The 18925-nt window shown below is 39.8% G+C and overlaps 1 protein-coding gene across 18 annotated transcripts in view; it reads left to right on the top strand.

Moving 5' to 3' along the window:
• Positions 1-18925, top strand: part of RAD51B (RAD51 paralog B) — a 682929-nt gene that overhangs the window by 114880 nt on the left and 549124 nt on the right. For 17 of the 18 annotated variants that reach the window (XR_010600611.1, XR_010600612.1, XM_065592927.1 and 14 more), the window contains 2 exons: positions 4831-4950; positions 6191-6374. Coding sequence is in view for 16 of the 18 variants with exons in the window: in XM_065592927.1 (XP_065448999.1) it covers positions 4831-4950; positions 6191-6374 (304 nt within the window). In the remaining 2 variants the exon portion in view is untranslated. The remainder of the gene's footprint in view (positions 1-4830; positions 4951-6190; positions 6375-18925) is intronic. The other variant, XM_024109218.3, reaches the window with a different exon arrangement.

Genomic DNA, 18925 nt, shown 5'->3' on the forward strand with positions numbered 1-18925 from the left:
TCTTTGTTTAATAAATTAGTTCATTTTAAAAGCAAAACATGTTTTTATAAACTTACTTTTTTCCTTATGTATCCAGGACATTTAAGATAGTTTTAACTAATAAAAATAATTTTACAATGCTGGTTTTGTGTATTTTTAAATAAATTCCAATTTTCAGCCAAATGCAGCTAATCACAAATCATGAGTTAAAAAAAATCATTCTGTAAATAAGAAATGAATCAGTCGTTTTCTAATATAAAAATTAAGAATCTGAATACATGTATGTTAACATATAAAAAAATTAATTAAATGTGTACAAATATAGTGTATCCTCCTGGTAAGCAAAAAGAAGTACTAAATTATACCAACCATTGAGAAACAAACTTTCTTTAAGAAAATAAATAAGTACAAATGCAAAATAAGTTAAAATTGTTTATTTAAACCAAGATATCCTGCTTGCTGATTTAAATCATGATCAAAATTGGTGATTTCATTCATTTTGATTTAACTCAATCCTACCTGAAATGAAGTAGGAAAAGCTAACAGAAGGACTTTCCTTACTTTATCTTACCACTTCCTGTTGTTTTTTCATGGTACTTCCTCCTTAGCACCCAACTTGCATCAATTTGAAGTTTAGTTGTTGTGCAGAGTGATTGTTATTATTGAATATTGTTACAGTGCCTGAAATGTGCTGTGCAATATACTGGGCTAATTGAAAGTCAAGGTCTCTGCCCTGAAAAGTTGGCTCTGAACTTCTAGATGCAGCAAGTAGTCTTAGTAATAAATTGAGGAAGGAGATTAATTAGAAGGTTATCTTAGTAAGATTACACTGTTAGTCAAGATGTGAAAATGCCTAACCTAATGGTTCAATTAAGAGTTTATTTTTAAATAAAGTAAGCACAAATTATAATGAAAAGTAACATAACATTTCCAAAATAGCTTCAGTTTTAATAATATTGTGATCTCTTGTAAAACAAAGGAAAACATTTTATAATATGATTTTTATCTCAACAGTGAAGTGTTTGGGGGGGAAAAAATATCATCCACCAGATGTCACTCTCTTCACACATACAGTGTGTGGAGTGTAAATACTACCTAGCAAAGTTAAACAGTTTCTCTTCCTTGTTCATTTTGAACATTGCAAAACAATTACAGTAGTCATAGAATCATAGAATATCAGAGTTGGAAGGGACCTCAAGAGGTCATCTAGTCCAACCCCCTGCTCAAAGCAGGACCAATTCCCAGCTAAATCATCCCAGCCAGGGCTTTGTCAAGCCGGGCCTTAAAAACCTCCAAGGAAGGAGACTCCACCACCTCCCTAGGTAACGCATTCCAGTGTTTCATAGGGATCAAAAATTTTAAACACCAGTGCCTAAAGTTAGGCTCCTAAATCCATATTTAGGTACCTAGATAAATGTGGCCTGATTTTCAAAGGTGTTTGCACTGAAGTCAGTGCAAGTTGGAAGGACTCAATTTGTGGGAGCTCAGCATTTCTAAAAATCATGCCACTTCCACCTAAGTGCCTGAGTACCTTTAAGCACCTGAATTTGAAAATGTTTGCCTCTGATAACTGAGAATTATTTAGTTTCAGAGTTGTGATTGTGGGCTTTTTTTTCTTCTTCATAGCCTGGCTTTTGAATATACACCTCTACCTTGATATAACACTCTCCTCAGGAGCCAAAAAATCTTACCGCGTTATAGGTGAAACCACGTTATATTGAACTTGCTTTGATCCACCGGAGTGCGCAGCCCCCCCCCCCCCCCCCGGAGCACTGCTTTACTGCGTTATATCCCAATTCATGTTATATCGGGTCGCGTTATATCGAGGTAGCGATGTAATAACGTTCGGGACCAGATGAAAAACATTCATGGTGCTCTGGATTTTTTGGTTTGAACAATTAATGAGATGCACTTACTAGCATGGTAATAAGCAGCTGCAATCTTAACAATGACAACTAATGGACTGAATGGGCCAGGGACTTGCTAATGGGGTATAGAATATTTCATCTCTTAGGACTGGTCCACACTAACCCCTCACTTTGAACTAAGATACGCAACTTCAGCTACGTGAAGTCGAAGTATCTTAGTTCGAACTTACCGCGGGTCCACACGCAGCAGGCAGGCTCCCCCCGTCGACTCCGCGTACTCCTCTCGCGGAGCAGGAGTACCGGCGTTGTTATGCTCATAGAAAGCACACGGGATCTTTATAGAGGAAGGTAAATACACAGTGTTTATTGAGAATATCACAGTTAGCATATGCTTTTTAGACACACACACGCAGTCCTGCAGTGATGTTTATAGTTACCAGTCCAGAGTCTGGATCAATCTAGTGGCCAGCCAGATTGGTCACAGAGGGGAGAGGGGTTCTATCGGTCGCGATCCGATGCTCCTGGAGTGTGGCAAGACGAACCCAAAGTCCTATGGCAAAGCACCCTGTTCTTATAGGATTTCTTCTCTGTTGAAGTCTATGGATTCTGCTGTGTCACTTTGTGACCGGTTACTTCTTAATTGGTGTAAACATTCCAATACACCTCCGAGAGGGTCATCCTGTTCTTTGTTCCAATTTAATCAATTGTCTTTAGGGGTGCCAGCCTTTACCTCAGGGTCGTCAATCTGCCCTTCCTTATGGATGCGTGTTGATGATTCTTTGATGTCCTTTAAGTTTCTTCACTCCTTCTTCCTTGACTCTGGCTATAACAATGGCCTTCACACCTTATCTTTTTCTAATGCATACATTCCTCATTCACACAAACAGATTGAGAATACAAACAGTAGTATTTTATATTGAGCAAAAGGGCATTGCAACTTAAACCTTGCTAAGTTTTACAATCAATAACCAAGCCAATTTACATTGAGACCCAGGCCTTCAATGTTCCTCTAAGCTACTTAACATAGACACAATAGAGAATACTGTCTCTTACTTCCTAATTTGTAATACATATAGGAAACCATAGTAGCTTTATAATTTATTCTAAAACAAAAGGATGACCATAATTAGTCATAAGGATTGTTCTGGTCTGTCATTCCTTTCTGCTATTCAAAAAGGGTGGCTGACAGGATGAAATCAAATCATACATTAATTCTCATAGTACATTATAAAATCCAGCTCCTACAGCGTCGATGGCGAGCACTTCCGGGATCGATCCGGGATTGATTTATTGCGTCTAGACAAGACGCGATAAATCAATCCCAGAAGATCGATTGCTTACTGCCGGACCCAAAAGTAAGTATAGACGTACCCTAAGCCACTCATTTAAATCAGTCAATAGTGTCTGAAAGTTACTGTCATTTGAAAACTGTTCAGTGACCTATATCAGTGTTTCTTAATGACTGGTCCATGGACTGGTGCTGCTCCCTGAGATCTCCCTGATGCAGGTTAGGAAGGCAGGAAGCCAGTCTTGGTATCAGAAAGGTCAGCGTATCTCAATCTATGTGAAGCAATACGATGGTGTAGGACCTGTCTTAATGCCCCATCACAACCTCCTGCCAGCCATCTCGGGTAACCTCTTGGTTGGTTGACTATATTGTGTCTGTTTTGTGGATAAACTGAGGATTTTATTTGCTGGAGCTGTCCATCTAATGATCTTTCACTGTGGCCTGAAAAATAAATTACCCAATTTTTAAAAGGACATGTGAAAGCCTAGAGCAGAAAAGGGAAAGTGGCAAAATCAGAGAATTGTCATTTGAGAGATTTTCATGCTGAAGCAAACTTTTAAAACAGCCCATACATGAAAAAGCATTTGTTTTGGTCAAGAACTCTCTCCATATCTGTGCTGCTGTTACCAATTTGCATTTGAATCATGACCTCTTCCCCCCAATTCCACCTTTTTGTCTACTGGATGTTGCAGTGATGTCATAATCTTGTGTTTATGACATCAGCTTGTTGCCAAAGAAATTTCTGTGATGACACAAACTCAGCTTTATGACCTCACTACATGGTTGAGGCAGAAGAGAAGATGATCTGGGATCATCAATACCCTTATTTAAATGCAAATCATTGATAAGCAGAACTATAGCAATAATCCTTTGCACTTTAGTAGCGACTTTTGTACAAGAATCTTAAAGTGCATTTCATTCGGGCCTGGTTTGCACTACAGTTTTAGGTCAATGCAAGGGAATTAACATTGACCTAACTATGTAAGTGTTCACACTAAAATTTTGCTCCTGCTGACGTAATTGCCCCGCTACACCAACTTAATAACTCCACCTCCATGAGAGGCGTAGAGTCAAAGTCAATGTAGTTAGGTCGCTGCAGTGTCAGTGTAGACACTAAATTGCTTACATTGACTGTTACTTTCAGAAGCCATCCCACAATGCCCCTCACTGACAGTACAATCAATTCAAGCGTTCCCGGTAAAGACACACCCCGCTTACACAAGGAGCAAAATACAGACACGCACCAGTGATGTAATTACTGTAGCGGCTATATGCTGACCTAAGTTAGGTTGACTTATTTTTGTAGTGTAGACATGCCGTTAGTAACTAAACCTCACAATTCCCCTTGGGAAATGTTATTACTGTGCTTTTATTTTATTCATAGAGGAGCTAACACAGAGAAGTGGTGTCTTGCCTAACTTCACTAGCGATTCAGTGGCATAGCTGGGAATAGAACCGTCATCCCCTGACTTCTAGCATGCCACTCTGGCCGCTAGAATGTGCTTCCTCCTTCGAAAAGGAAGTCAAATATTATTAGCTTTAAATCTACATCTGCTCATCCTTCATCTATTTAGTTAATCAAATATCTCTTCCTTTGTGTACTTTGAATTTATGGGGGGTGGTGGAAATGGTACAGGAAGGTTGCTGTCTTGTTAGCCCAGAATTTGCAGTGATGTGCCTTTTGAATTTTGACAGGTTGGTTGAGATAGCAGAACACCGTTTCCCTAATTATTTTGGCACAGAAGAAAAGTTGTTTTCAATGACCCGTAGCATTCATCTCTATCGGGAGCTCACCTGTGACAGTGTGCTGAAAAGGTATTGTTTGCTTTGGAGTGCAATGAGAAGCCCATCATTGCTGAATGGTCTGTAATGAGTATGTTCTACATCTCAAGTTTTATGTACAGTAGTTCACTTCTTTGGGCCTTTACATTTCAATAGCTAGGCAAGTCTGACTAGATAAAATTAGTGCAAAACCACCAAAAACCCTGCATCTTGATGCATGTATTTGATCCCATGTTGTCTTTATTCTGAAGATTTTGAAAAAGCTTTCTGAGATGTCTTGTTTAGTGTATGACCAATGGATATCAATGTTGCTATTTTTATAATGCAGTAACCTCTAATACACAGCCAGCAAAATGTGGTTTGCAGGAATCCCTTCATAATCCTAGATGTAGCTCTTATGGAGTTTGTGCGTCTGATGGGCACCCGGCTCAGTTTAGGGTAGAGTGAGCAAAATCATGGAAGTGCCTCCCAACTATTCCTCCTGAGTATCTTCCTCCCATCCCTACATTATGAGGGAGGAAGAAAAGGAGATGCTGCAAATAGAGAGAGGAGCCCCACTCATGACTGTCAGCCAGGAAGGCTTTTACATGATGATCCTGTGTTGCCATGTTACTTTGTCAACTTGTGATGACACATTGTCATGAAGACAGGTTATGATGTGGCAAGGACATCTTGCCATTCTTCTTGTGTGTATCTGCAGACGTGTTAGTACTTGTGCTGTATACTACCTACAGTCCCATCAGAGCGGATGAACTATTAGCATATTATTAACCAAATATATTTTGACATGTATATTACATTACAAGTATGTAGAAAGGGACCTGGCCCTGTGGCTGTAGAGGGGACCCACGGTGGTAGAAATGGGATGTTTCTACTATGTCGGAGAGGAGGCAGGGCACAGCCTCTGTGCATGCATATCTCTCTGCTTACTCCCATGACTGCATGGGACAGAGCAGATCCATATTATATGGGTCCTCCAACCCTCCACTCTGAAGGGGGCACTTTGGGTACAGGAGCTATGGCAGCCTGAGAGCTATGGTAGTGGTTATGGAGCAGGATTCCTTTCCCCTTCCACATCTCCATAACCCAGTAAGGGTGACTGTTGACAGAGGGAGTTGGCTGTATATAAAGGTTTTAGTATAATTTGATGTAACAGGTTTATGCTTATAAAATATTTTTTTTTGTGTTAACTGTATACAACTAACATCCTGCTGTCTGATGTTACTGCTTCACCTAAGTGAATACTTTTTTTTTTTTTTTTTTTTTTTTTAAGGATTGAGACTTTGGAAGAAGAAATCATTTCTAAGAAGGTTAAGCTTGTAATAATTGACTCTGTTGCTTCGGTGGTCAGAAAGGAGTTTGATATGAAACTTCAAGGAAACTTGATGGAGAGAAGTAACTTTCTGGCTAGAGAAGCATCATTATTGAAGTACTTGGCTGAGGAATTTTCAATACCAGTAAGTTTTTCCTTATTTTTTTTTTTTTTAAGTCTCTGGCCCACAGTATTAAGTCATAAAATCAGAGAAGCATGAAAATGACAGGAAGATGAAAAACAGATGACGTTTTAACAGGGATGGACAAGCCAGTTACCGTAAGCGTATCTGTGAAAAAAAAATCATTCTATTTGGACAGTTCAGTTGGTGACTTTATTGTGTTTTCCTTAATATTTATTTCAGACTTTAGAGATGGCTTTACAAGATTCTCTCTACCATTTCTTTTCAATGTTTCATTTTCTTTAGCTTTTTTGTAAGGCTGTTATCTGTGTTGCTTCAATTAGACTTGGCTCATTTAGTTCCATAATTTTCTTTTGATGCTGTCGTCTAAAGCGGTACTTCCAGTGCTTTTTGGTGAGTCTTACCCGCTGATGGTGAATTTCCTGCCTCTCCTGTTCAGTTTTGTGGAGTCTAAAATGGAGGTTGGCTCTTCCAGGCCCAAGTGCTGTGATTTTGAGTTTGGGTTCTGGAGCAGTGTCCTTCCTTTATGAGTTAAAGTACCCACAGATTTGTGGGAGGAAGGTAGTGAAAGTGCACCAGGCCCCAGGCTTATCAGTAAGCCTACAGTACCACTCACAAGAGCTTCAGTACCATACCAGGACTGGGTGAGGTTGATCAAAGTGGTATTACAAGATGTAATGTCTTTGAATGAAAGAAGGCAAAGTTCAGACATAAAGAAAAGCTTCTAATAGTAAGATCAATTTGAGAACGGAAAAATTTGCCAAGTGATGTCAGAGAGGCTCCACCAACAGAAATAGATTAAGTATAAGAGAGTAAACTGCTGTAGGGACTTTAGAAATGTGAGGTCTTGTCCATCTGTAACTTCTATGGTTTGTATAGCTGCCTTCTCAGTCAGAGTTATGCATATGTCAGGGGGAGAATTTATCCCTAGCTTAAGAGGAATTGGATTCTGTTTACTCTGTAAAATATCAAGACATTTGGCTATCTTGAGAAAATTAAAAAACCCTGCATCTGTGCCTTTAAAAATTGTGTGCAAATGTAGTATCCCAAATTACCGCACCCAATGATATTTATAGAGCTAAAAAGAAGCCAGGAAAAATATGAAGTTTGCAAGAAAGTGTGTATTTAATGACACTTTTATTCATATTTAGGGAAAATGTGATGCAGTTCCCTGGCAAAGAAGAAGGTTATAAAGTTTATACTGGAAGATGTTCATTTCTGTCTTTTATTTTTTTTTTAATTTGATTTTAGTTGTTAAAATGGTAAATTTGAGCTGGCTATGAGCCATCCAGAGACCATGCTTATGGCCCTGCTTAGAAACAGGGAGACAGAATATTAATACTCGTGGAGCTTCTAATAATTTACAGAGACACTGGATGAATTGAAAAGTTAAGGGTTGTGTGCTTGTTATTTATTTCATCCTTTTGATTTGTTTAACTCCATATAAACCATTTACAGTTGGTTAAAAGAAAACAAAACTTCACCATTTAAAGTTCTTCAGTGTATCAGAACTAATGTAATGTTTTGAGGTATGTATTGTACCTGCTGTCTGTTGGTCCTTTCTTGATTTCAGAGTTCTGTCCATGTTTCCATTAGAAACCTTCCATACAGAGGTTTAGAATTCTGGCCATAAATTTCTGCCTCTGATTGAAACTTGGTATTTGCAGCTTTGGACCAGGAGAGAATTTAATTTCACAATGTTAAACAAAAATGTAAATGGAGGGTGTCAGAAGTCTTAGAACTATTAATAAAAAAGTATTGAAAGTTTGCCAAAATGTCATTTGTGCACCAGTAGTCCTAAATACCAGTATTGACTGATCAGTGGCTAATTTACTATTCTAATTGCTTTTGGTATCTTGTAAAGAGAGTTGATTTACGATTGTTGAAATATTTGTCCTTAGAAATGGACTAAAGTCAGAAAATACTCTTCTTCATTGTTTTTACTCCTTATCCTATCAATCTACCATCTTATTGGCTAGTTTTTATATCAATTCACATGGTAAATGCAGGTGTCCTTTTATTGTCTGAATATGTATAGCTTGTGCATGGAGTTGCTGGGTTACATCAAAAATGTTTAAATTTATATTGCACAACAGACAGGAGGGTCCCCTGTAAATTAGCATATTAAAAAGATATGGTTTTGGATGAGAGGATGTAGGAGGGGTCAGTAGCACTGTCTATTAAGGTTGTCTGACACTTAGCATTACAAGACTCTTTTTTTCAGTTGCTTTTAACTTGGCCAAACTTTAACTGTTTAGACTGAAATTTTCTATTTTGAATGGTTGCCTCAAGCAGAAGTTTTTTGGAAATTTTAGCTAAAAAGAGAAAATAAGCTTTTTGTACATGTTTTTTTTTTAGACAGCTCCAGCTCCCCTACGCTTTGGAGTAGGGTTCTGGAATGGCTCAGTACTGTGAATGCCAGTCTCAGGTCAGACTGTCAGAAAACAGGGTGGACCCCCCAAACTGGTGGTATATTCTATAGTTAGATTTCACCAAGCCAGTAACAAATGTAATCTCCTGGATCACTATATTAGCCTTACCATGGAGACACGGACAACTGCCTTAGACTCTCCAGCGTATCTTACCAGCCTGACAACTGGACTTTGTGATACTAGGTTACTCCCAACTCCAAAGGATCAGTCACTTACCCCAGGTCAATGAATACTTTCGATCTTACACCAAGACAACGCTGGCAACCAATTTCTCTAGTAAACTAACTAAAGGTTTATTTGCTAAGAAAAAGAAATGAGAGTTATCGAGGAATTAAAGCAGATAAAATACATTAACAGATAAGTCTAAGTTTGTAAGTCCACAATGATAGTAGAGATGTAGTAATTTGCTAGTTTTCCATAAGTCTCTCAGAGTTACCCAAAATAACTTCGAGGATCTCTGTCTTGCATCTGGAACACTTTCCTTTCAGTGTCCAAATAGTTCAGAGATACTAGATCCTTTTTGAATTCATATTTATAGCTTTTCCACACAGAAAGCAATCTGATGTGTCTTTACTCCTCCATCTCCCCTTGCTTTGAAATTAGCATTTCCTGTTACAGCCATTAAATCCTTCATTAGCATTTCCAAGGTTCCATTCCCATTTGATGAATTAGTCACAGGGATATACACAATATAAAAGGTAATGTAATAGGAAACAAACAATCCATTAGTTTTCATGAAATTTACACATCAGGTACATTCTTATGTTAACACACATTTGATCTAGAAGAAACAACGAGGAGTTCTTGTGGCACCTTAGAGACTAACAAATTTATTTGGGCATAAGCTTTCGTGAGCTTCATCAGATGCATGGAGTGGAAAATACAGGAGCAGGTATAAATATATGAAAGGATGGGGGTTGCTTTACCAAGTGTGAGGTCAGTCTAACAAGATAAGTCAATTAACAGCAGGATAACAAGGGAGGAAAATAACTTTTGAAGTGGTAAGAGAGTGGCCCATTACAGATAATTGACAAGAAGGTGTGAGTAACAGTAGGGAGAAATTAGTATTGGGGGAAATTAGGTTTAGGTTTCGTAATGACCCAACCACTCGCAGTCTTTATTCAGGCCTAATCTGATGGTATCCAGTTTGCAAATTAATTCCAGTTCTGCAGCTTCACGTTGGAGTCTGTTTTTGAAGTTTTTTTGTTGAAGAATTGCCACTTTTAGGTCTGTTATTGAGGGACCAGAGAGATTGAAGTGTTCTCCTACTGGTTTTTGAATGTTATGATTCCTGATTTCAGATTTGTGTCCATTTATTCTTTTGTGTAGAGACTGTCCAGTTTGGCCAATGTACATGGCAGAAGGGCATTGCTGGCACATGATGGCATATATCACATTGGTAGATGTGTAGGCCAACGAGACGCTGATGGTGTGGCTGATGTGGTTAAGTCCTATGATCGTGTCCCTTGAATAGATATGTGGACAGAGTTGGCACTGTGGTTTGTTGCAGTGTTTGGTTCCTGGGTTGGTGTTTTTGTTGTGTGGTGTGTAGTTGCTGGTTAGTATTTGAAGCAATTAAAGTAATTGAAGCTTGAAGTAAATACTCACCAGCAACTGGGTGGGTGCGGGAAGGGAATGAAGCAGGAACTGGTTGGACCAGAAAACTGGGAACCATGGGGAGGAGAAGGAAAGAGACTGGGTCCAGCTGGATAAGGAGATCGTGAGAAGGAACCTCAGTCCCTGGAAAAATCATGGAGCAGGTCCTCAAGGAATCAATTCTGAAGCACTTAGAGGAGAGGAAAGTGATCAGGAACAGTCAGCATGGATTCACCAAGGGCAAGTCATGCCTGACTAACCTAATTGCCTTCTATGAGGAGATAACTGGGTCTGTGGATGAGGGGAAAGCAGTGGATGTGTTATTCCTTGACTTTAGCAAAGCTTTTGATACGGTCTCTCACAGTATTCTTGCCGGCAAGTTAAAGAAGTATGGGCTGGATGAATGGACTATAAGGTGGATAGAAAGCTGGCTAGATCGTTGGGCTCAATGGGTAGTGATCAATGGCTCTGTGTCTAGTTGGCAGCCGGTTTCAAGCGGAGTGCCCCAAGGGTCGGTCCTGGGGCAGGTTTTGTTCAGTATCTTCATTAATGATCTGGAGGATGGCGTGGACTGTACTTTCAGCAAGTTTGCAGATGACACTAAACTTGGAGGAGTGGCAGATACGCTGGAGGGTAGGGATAGGATACAGAGGGACTTAGACAAATTAGAGGATTGGGCCAACAGAAACCTGATGAGGTTCAACAAGGACAAGTGCAGAGTCCTGCACTTAGGACGGAAGAATCCCATTCACTGTTACAGACTAGGGACTGAATAGCTAGGAAGCAGTTCTTCAGAAAAGGACCTAGGGGTTACAGTGGACAAGAAGCTGGATATGAGTCGACAGTGTGCCCTTGTTGCCAAGAAGGCTAACGGCATTTTGGGCTGTATAAGTAGGGGCATTGCCAGCAGATCGAGGGATGTGATCATTCCCTTCTATTCAACATTGGTGAGGCTTCATCTGGAAGTGTCCGGTTTTGGGCCCCACACTACAAGAAGGATGTGTAAAAATTGGAAAGAGTCCAGCGGAGGGCAACAAAAATGATTAGGGGGCTGGAGCACATGACTTATGAGGAGAGGCTGAGGGAACTGGGATTGTTTAGTCTGCAGAAGAGAAGAATGAGGGGGGATTTGATAGCTGCTTTCAACTACCTGAAAGGGGGTTCCAAAGAGGATGGATCTAGACTGTTCTCAGTGGTACCAGATGACAGAACAAGGAGTAATGGTCTCAAGTTGTAGTGGGGGAGGTTTAGGTTGGATATTAGGAAAAACTTTTTTCACTAGGAGGATGGTGAAGCACTGGAATGGGTTACCTAGGGAGGTGGTGGAATCTCCTTCCTCAGAGGTTTTTAACGTCAGGCTTGACAAAGCCCTGGCTGGGATGATTTAGTTGGGAATTGGTCCTGCTTTGAGCAGGGGGTTGAACTAGATGACCTCCTGAGGTCCCTTCCAACCCTGATACTCTATGATTCTATGAACCAGTGTGTAGTGGGGAGAGGAGAGACAAATCTAGTTAAGGAGTTATGTGCAGGGGGAGAACTGGGAATGACTGGGCAAAGAGACTGGGGCAAAGAGTCAGGGAGGGAGGAGACTGGGGCAAAGAGTCATGGAGAAGAGACAAAGATTATATGAGGAGCCTAATGAGGGAGACTGGGACTGTGAACCAATGGTGGGGAAGGAAGGGGTGAGACAGATTGGATGAGGAGCAGGAAGGGGAGAATGGAGACTGGCTAGTCAAGGAGACTTGGAGTGGGATGAGAAGCCTGAGAAGTGGAAACTGGGACTGGTTAGTGAAGGAGAATGGGAGAAGGACAAGGAGCCAGGGGTGGGGAATAGACAGAACTGGGACAGGTTGGAGGGATGGGGTGTTCAAGCTTGGAGGAAAATAAGGATACTAGTCTGTGTGCTCACTAGAGCATGCTCCTTTCCAGAGCCGGGAGTGGAACCTACGATTCCTGAGTCTCACTATTCCTTTGCTGTTAGCAAATATCTGTGAAACCCACTGGCAATGTGTGTCTCTTTCCCCTCCAGTGTCATTACCAGTTATTCTTTTAGCTCACGTGGCAGAGGTCTGTGCAGTGGATCTAAAGATTGCAACCCTGCTCGTGAGCCATGTGGATGTCAATATGATAGTCTTTAATTACATGACCACATATGATTTTTTTCCAAAGGATCCCTGCCTCATTTAGTGCACTGGATGTACCTGCTCTGGGGATGAATTGTGGTTGTGTAGTGAAGGAATCTCTTATCTGTAGGACCCTTGCCTCATTTGTTGCAGAAGTTGGAAGGTGTGTAGTGAATGAGACAGAGGATTGCAGGTAGAGGAAGGATGGTCTCATAATTAAGGCAGTTGAATACTACCCTGCAGATCTGGATTCTATCCCTACCTCTGTCAGAGTGCTTATGTGATGCTAGGCAAGACAATTAAACTAAATTTTTCACAGGTGGTCATTGAAAGGAATCCTAAGATGGTTATCAATCCATTATTAAATGGAAATGATAGAATTGTCAATAGTAATGCAGAAAAGACAGAAGTGTTCAATAAATATTTCTGTTCTGTATTTGGTAAAATGCAGCATGATCTATTCACATATGATGATGGTGAAACACTTTCCATTCCAACAGTAACTCAGGAGGTTGTTAAACAGCAACTACTAAAGTTAGACATTTTAAAATCAACAGGTCCAGATAATTTGCATCCTAGAATGTAAAGAGCTGGCTGGGGAGCTTGCTGGACCGTTAATGATACCATTCAATAAATCTTGGAACACTGAGGAAGTTTCAGAAGACTGAAAGAAAGCTGTGTGCCAATTTTCAAAAAGGGCAAACGGGATGATTTGGGTAATTAGGCCTGTCAGCCTGACATGGATCTTGGGTAAAACAGTGGAAAGGCTGATATGGGACTTGACTGATAAAGAATTAATGTCAATCAACCGGGGTATAGAGACAATAGAGTTTGTCAAACTAACTAGATTTTTTTGGGATCAAGATTAGGAGTTTGGTTAATAAAGATAATAGTGTTGATGCAATAGACTTTTGTAAGATGATTGACTCAGTACTGCATGATGCTTAGATTAAGAAACTAGAACAGTGTAAAATCAACATGGCACACATTAAACGGATTAAATGGCAGACTGATAGGTTTCAGAATGTAATTGTAAACAGGGAAGCATAATGGCGTGGCTGTGTTTCTAGAGGGGCCCTGCATAGCGTTGTTATTGGCCCTATGCCATTTAACATTTGTATCAATGACCTGGAAGAAAACATAAAATCATTACTGATAAATCTTGCAGATGACACAAAGATTGGTGGAATGGTAAATAATGAAGAGGACAGGTCACTGATATAGAATAATCAGCTGGACGCAAGCAAGCAAAGTATGTGTTTCAGGATGGCCTAATGTAAAGTCATACATCTAAGAACAGAGAATGCATGTCATACTTACAGGATGGGGGACTGTATCCTAGGAAGCAGTGACTTTAAAAGTGTTGGTGCCCACAATAAAAAAAAATGTTGAAAAATAGGAGAGGGTTCAGAGAAGAGCCACAAAAATAACTAACAGATTGGAAGACATACTTTATAATAAAAGACTCAAGGAGCTCAATCTATGTAGTTTACCAAAGAGAAGATTAAGGGGTGATTTGATCAGTCTGTAAATACCTATATGGGGAACTGAAACTTGATTTAATAAAAGGGCTCCTCAATCTAGCAGACAAAGGTATAATGAGATCCAATGGCTGGAAGCTGAAGCTAGACAAATTCAGTTTAGAAATAAGACTGAATTTTTTTAAGTGAGGGTAACTAACCTTTGGAATAGTTTACAAAGGTTTGTGGACGATTTTCTGTGACAAAATTTTAAAATCAAGAATTGAATTTTTTTTTTTGTTTTATTAACATGATCTAGTTTAAACAAGAATTAATTCAAGGAAGTCCTACGGCCTGTATTATGTGGGAGGTCAAATTAAATTATGACATTCTAATCTGGCTTTATAATTTATAAATCTATGAATTATTGTGTTCATTTTCTGGGTGCCCAAATTGAGTCTCTGGGGTCTGATTTGCAGAAGTGCTGAGCACTCACAGCTGCAACTGAAGTAAATGGGAGCTGTGCTTTGAATATATAAAATGCTATATAATTCTTTGAAAAATCAGTTCCTAGGTGTCCCTAATTGGGCACCTAATTTTGACCTTAATCTCTCTGTGTCTCAGTTCTCCTTTTGTCCTCAAGGGTACGTATGAATTGTGTGCAGTAAGGAATGGGGGCCATACATTAAACAATGAAGTAAAAGTAAAATATTGAATAGCTCAGGGGTTTTCAGTCTGTGGTCTGCGGAGCCCTGGGGATCCTCAGACTAAGGGGTCCGCAAAAGGTTGTTGTTACCATAGAACAGTGGTTTTCAACCTGTGGTCCTCAGACCCCTGGGGGTCTGCAGACTGTGTCTAAGATTTCCAAAAGGACCTGTGCCTCTAAATTTTTTAGGGGTATACAAATGAAAAAAGGTTGAAAATCACTGGAATAGCTTCTTTAGGTGACCAGACGTCCCGATAAAATCGGGACTGTCCCGATTTTGAGGAGTTTGTCCCGCGTCCCGACCGAAGTATGGTCGGGACACCATTTGTCCCAATATTTTGTTACGGGTGTGGTTTTTTTTTTTTTTCTTTACACTCACCCGTCTGGGTCTTCGGCGGCAATTCGCTTCAGTCGCTGACGGTCTTCGGCGGCGAGTGCTTCTGTCTTTGCCAGGCAAGGTTTATTACCCGCTGCCGAAGATTGTCAGCGACTGACGGACCCTCCGCCGAATTGCCGCTGAAGACCTGGACGGGTGAGTGTAACAATTAAAAGGTGCCCCCCTGCAGCAGTCCCGATATTCTCCACTTAGCATCTGGTCACCCTAAGCTTCTTAAGTGGGCGCTGTATAGTCTGTGCACTGAATGAGGCAGGGGTCCTGTAGAAAAAATAGTATGTGATCATGTAATTTAAAAACTGTATCAAAATGTATGTACACAAGAGGGCTGAATTAATTCTTAACTTTTGAGTGCTTGACTTCATAAACGTAATGTTCGTTCAATGGCTTTTTTTGTTTTTGATATTAATATATATGCACACAAAATCGGTAAAAAATCTATTGTTTGTAGAATACATTGAAGATATAAAACAATATAGAAAGCTTTTATTGTGTTTATAAAAGCTGTTAAAAAAAGGGAAATTAATAGTACGGTGCATTAAAGGGCCTTTGGATCCAAATGAATGTACCCAATTTTGACTCTTTAAATATTTTAGCATGAAAAATATTAATAATCCAGTGATCAATTAGTCTAAATCATTGTTGTATATTATTAAACAGTGACCACAGTCTCCAGATACAAAATAAATTTTTCCCTCATAAAAAAAATGGAAGGACCTAAACAACTTGAGAGAATCTCTGGATGTATTATTTTGGACTTTACATGGTGTGAGTCCTTCTGAGTATAATATGCCACAGCAAAATGTGGTGTTGTATATATTCTTTGGTTTTTCCATATTGTTCACACTGCTTCAATGTGATTTTGTGTTTTGAAGCCATTTTATTAGTAAGCCACATCTTATTTTTTGCCACCCGATAAAGGTGGAAGCCAAAACACACTCTGGATTTATAGTTGGATGAATTTTGTTTGTTTCTGTTGTGTGTGTGCATCCCATACTTCATACGGGTATATTGTGCCAAGGTTTGGAGACGTTACTAAATCACATCAGAGGAAATGTTCATTCTTGCATTACGTGTTTTCTGAGTAATTTTCCCAAAGAGAGTATGTGGCTGATGAGGTTTACAGCTTAGGTTAATTTTTTTATATGAAATGCACGTGGTGCTCGTACCAATCTGGAAACAAGCAATATCACTATTCTAATGAGAGAGAGCGAACTAGACTTGAATATATAGTAAGAATAGTACTGATCATACTGCTTTTCTTGTGACAGGTTTTTAAGTAGTTTTCTGATTACTTGCTCAACTTCTGTAAATGTTAATTTCTGTGGGCTAGCCTGCTGATTAGTAGTAACAGTTAACAAAATGCATGTGGGTGGCTAGCCATTCCCTCTAGATAGCATTTTTAAAAATGGTACCTGCAAAAGCAAACTATAGGAATAATTTTGTGTAATAAATAAAAGTGGAAAGAAGACTGAGGGAGGCTTAGGATGAAATTCAATTTATTGTAACACCATTGATTTACAGCAGAGATGAATTTAGCTCCTAGTGCTTTGTCCTAAACACTGTGGATGATCTCTTTGTAAATCTGGGCAAATGTGTCCTACTGCATATGTTGAGTACGTTGGTCGACACTACTACAAGAAAATGCCCATTAGTTTGTTTTAAAAAGAAAAAGGGGGGGAAAATCTCCCTCCCCCCTCAGAGACAAATAGGCTTTGGAAGTGAAATAATTTAACGAGATGGAGAGATTTCCCTTTGTCATCTATGAATATAGTGCAAATGAAAGTGGGACATTTTGGAGTCAGACTTACACTGTTTTATCTACTATAATTGTGAGAGTTAAAGGAAAGCTCTGGTTAAAAACATGTTTTTTTCACAAATACATTTAATTTCATTTGAGGTTGACACCATAAAATGGAAAGTTTTTAAAAAAGCAAATTACTTGTCACTATTTGTTCCTGGTTTATATTTTTATTTCTCTCAGCATGAGTAATTAAAAATTTCTGGACAGTTTCCCTCTCAGGCTCTCATGCACTTAGCATAGTGCTATATCTTTGGTTTATGAATCCCGTGGGGGAAAGTTTAAATCCAATAGGCTGCTTTCATGATAATTAAAAAAAAAAAGTTAGTGGAAAATTTTCTTTGTTCATTCTCAAGTTTTGTAAACTCTAGTTTTCAAAAATAATTCAACTTTACATATCATTTGATGCCTGCAGTGACTCTCCTCTGTCCCCTTCTCTGTCTGCTTTAACCAAGTAAATTTATGGTTTCATATCAGCTTCATCAAACTAAATGTCTCCAGAACAGAAGTGCTTCTATTGGGCAAGAAGAAGATCTTCAAACTGAACTCTGTATCTTCTCTTTCTTTTTATGTTAAGTCTTCCCTTTTATCTCTGTTGTCAGTAACTTTGGTATCATCCTTAACACTGCACGTTCCTTCTCTTCTTGAGTGTGCAGTTCTGTTTGTTAACACCTCTGCAAACTCTATCTCTGAACAAATCAGTGTGTTGGGGAGGCCCAAATAAAACTGGAACGAGTTTGAGGAGAAGATATGAAAAAAGCAAGTTACACTGTCACTGGATATGAATATGCAAAAAACTTCGGGGAAAATTAGGTAATCTGTCTTTATTGCGACACTGATAACCCATATGTTCTGATATTTCCAATGGCATAGAGATATGTTAACAAATTTGAATTTCAAATGGCCTTTAATTGAGCAATGTCTAGGTTGTAAGCTATTTGGGGTGGGACCTTGTTTCAGACTTGTCTGTATAGCAACTTTTTTGCCTGTTGTTGTCTAGTTCAGGGGTTTTCAAACGTCATTGCACTGTGCCCTTTCTGACAACAAAGAATTACCGGGAGGGTGACCGAAGCCTGAGCCTGCCCGAACCCCGCCGCCCCAGGTGTGGGGGACCAAAGTCAAAGTCCAAGGGTTTCAGAAGCTAAAGTCTGAGCCCTGCTGCCCGGGGCTGAAGCTTCGGCCCTGGGTGGTGGGGCTCAGGCTTCCGCCTCAGCAAGTCTAAGCCAGCCCTGGTGACCCCACGTTGGGGTCCTGACCCACAGTTTGAGAACCACTGGTAGTTGTTTCCTCCACCTTTTTCTTGAACAAACCTATGTCCTTCTTCTAAATGCCTGCCTCACCATGCCCCTTTTGAGTCTGTCTAAAAAGTGAGAACTGTTTTTGTATGTTATGTCGTACAAATGTTTGTTTGGTGAATGAGGTGCTGACTAAGAGGGAGAAGCAGTTAGAGAAACTTTACTATCGGTTTGAAAAAATGTACCAGCCATGTTCTAGGCAGAGGACCAGGCCTATTACCCAGAAATTATTGTTTACAACTTGGCTTCAAACCGATAGTTTCATAGGCAAGATCTCAATGAGAAGTCCAGTTCCTCTTCCACCAGCTGCTGGGAAGAGGGATGATACTGGGATTTTTAGTAGAGTGCTCTCCTTGAACCCTCTTGTGGGTCTGAACTTTTATGTCAGTCTCTGGTATGTGTTGTATGAATTTGAAGTTTTCCCCCTACAATTGCTAGAAGGGAGAAGGAGCTTTCTGTCTCTTCTCCCCCATGCTCAGCCTCCCGGCTGCTGCATCAGTAGAGTGTTCTAATCTAGTCCTCACCCAGCCATCTGGCTGCTGCAAAGGAGATGTGGTCTCCTTGATTCTCTATCCCTTCTTCAACCTCTGTTTTTTTAGTCCTTCTCTCCAGTGAATAACTCCAGTGCCTGACTGCGCTGCTGCAGCATGTAGTTTTCTTAATTAAATTGACATGATTTGTGATAATTCTTTGTAGGGGTTCTCAATAGCAGTTGTGAAGCTGATCAGTTTTGTTAATTTTAATCTG

This window comes from Chrysemys picta, chromosome 4 (genome assembly GCF_011386835.1).
Source record: "Chrysemys picta bellii isolate R12L10 chromosome 4, ASM1138683v2, whole genome shotgun sequence".
Classification (NCBI taxonomy): domain Eukaryota; kingdom Metazoa; phylum Chordata; order Testudines; family Emydidae; genus Chrysemys; species Chrysemys picta.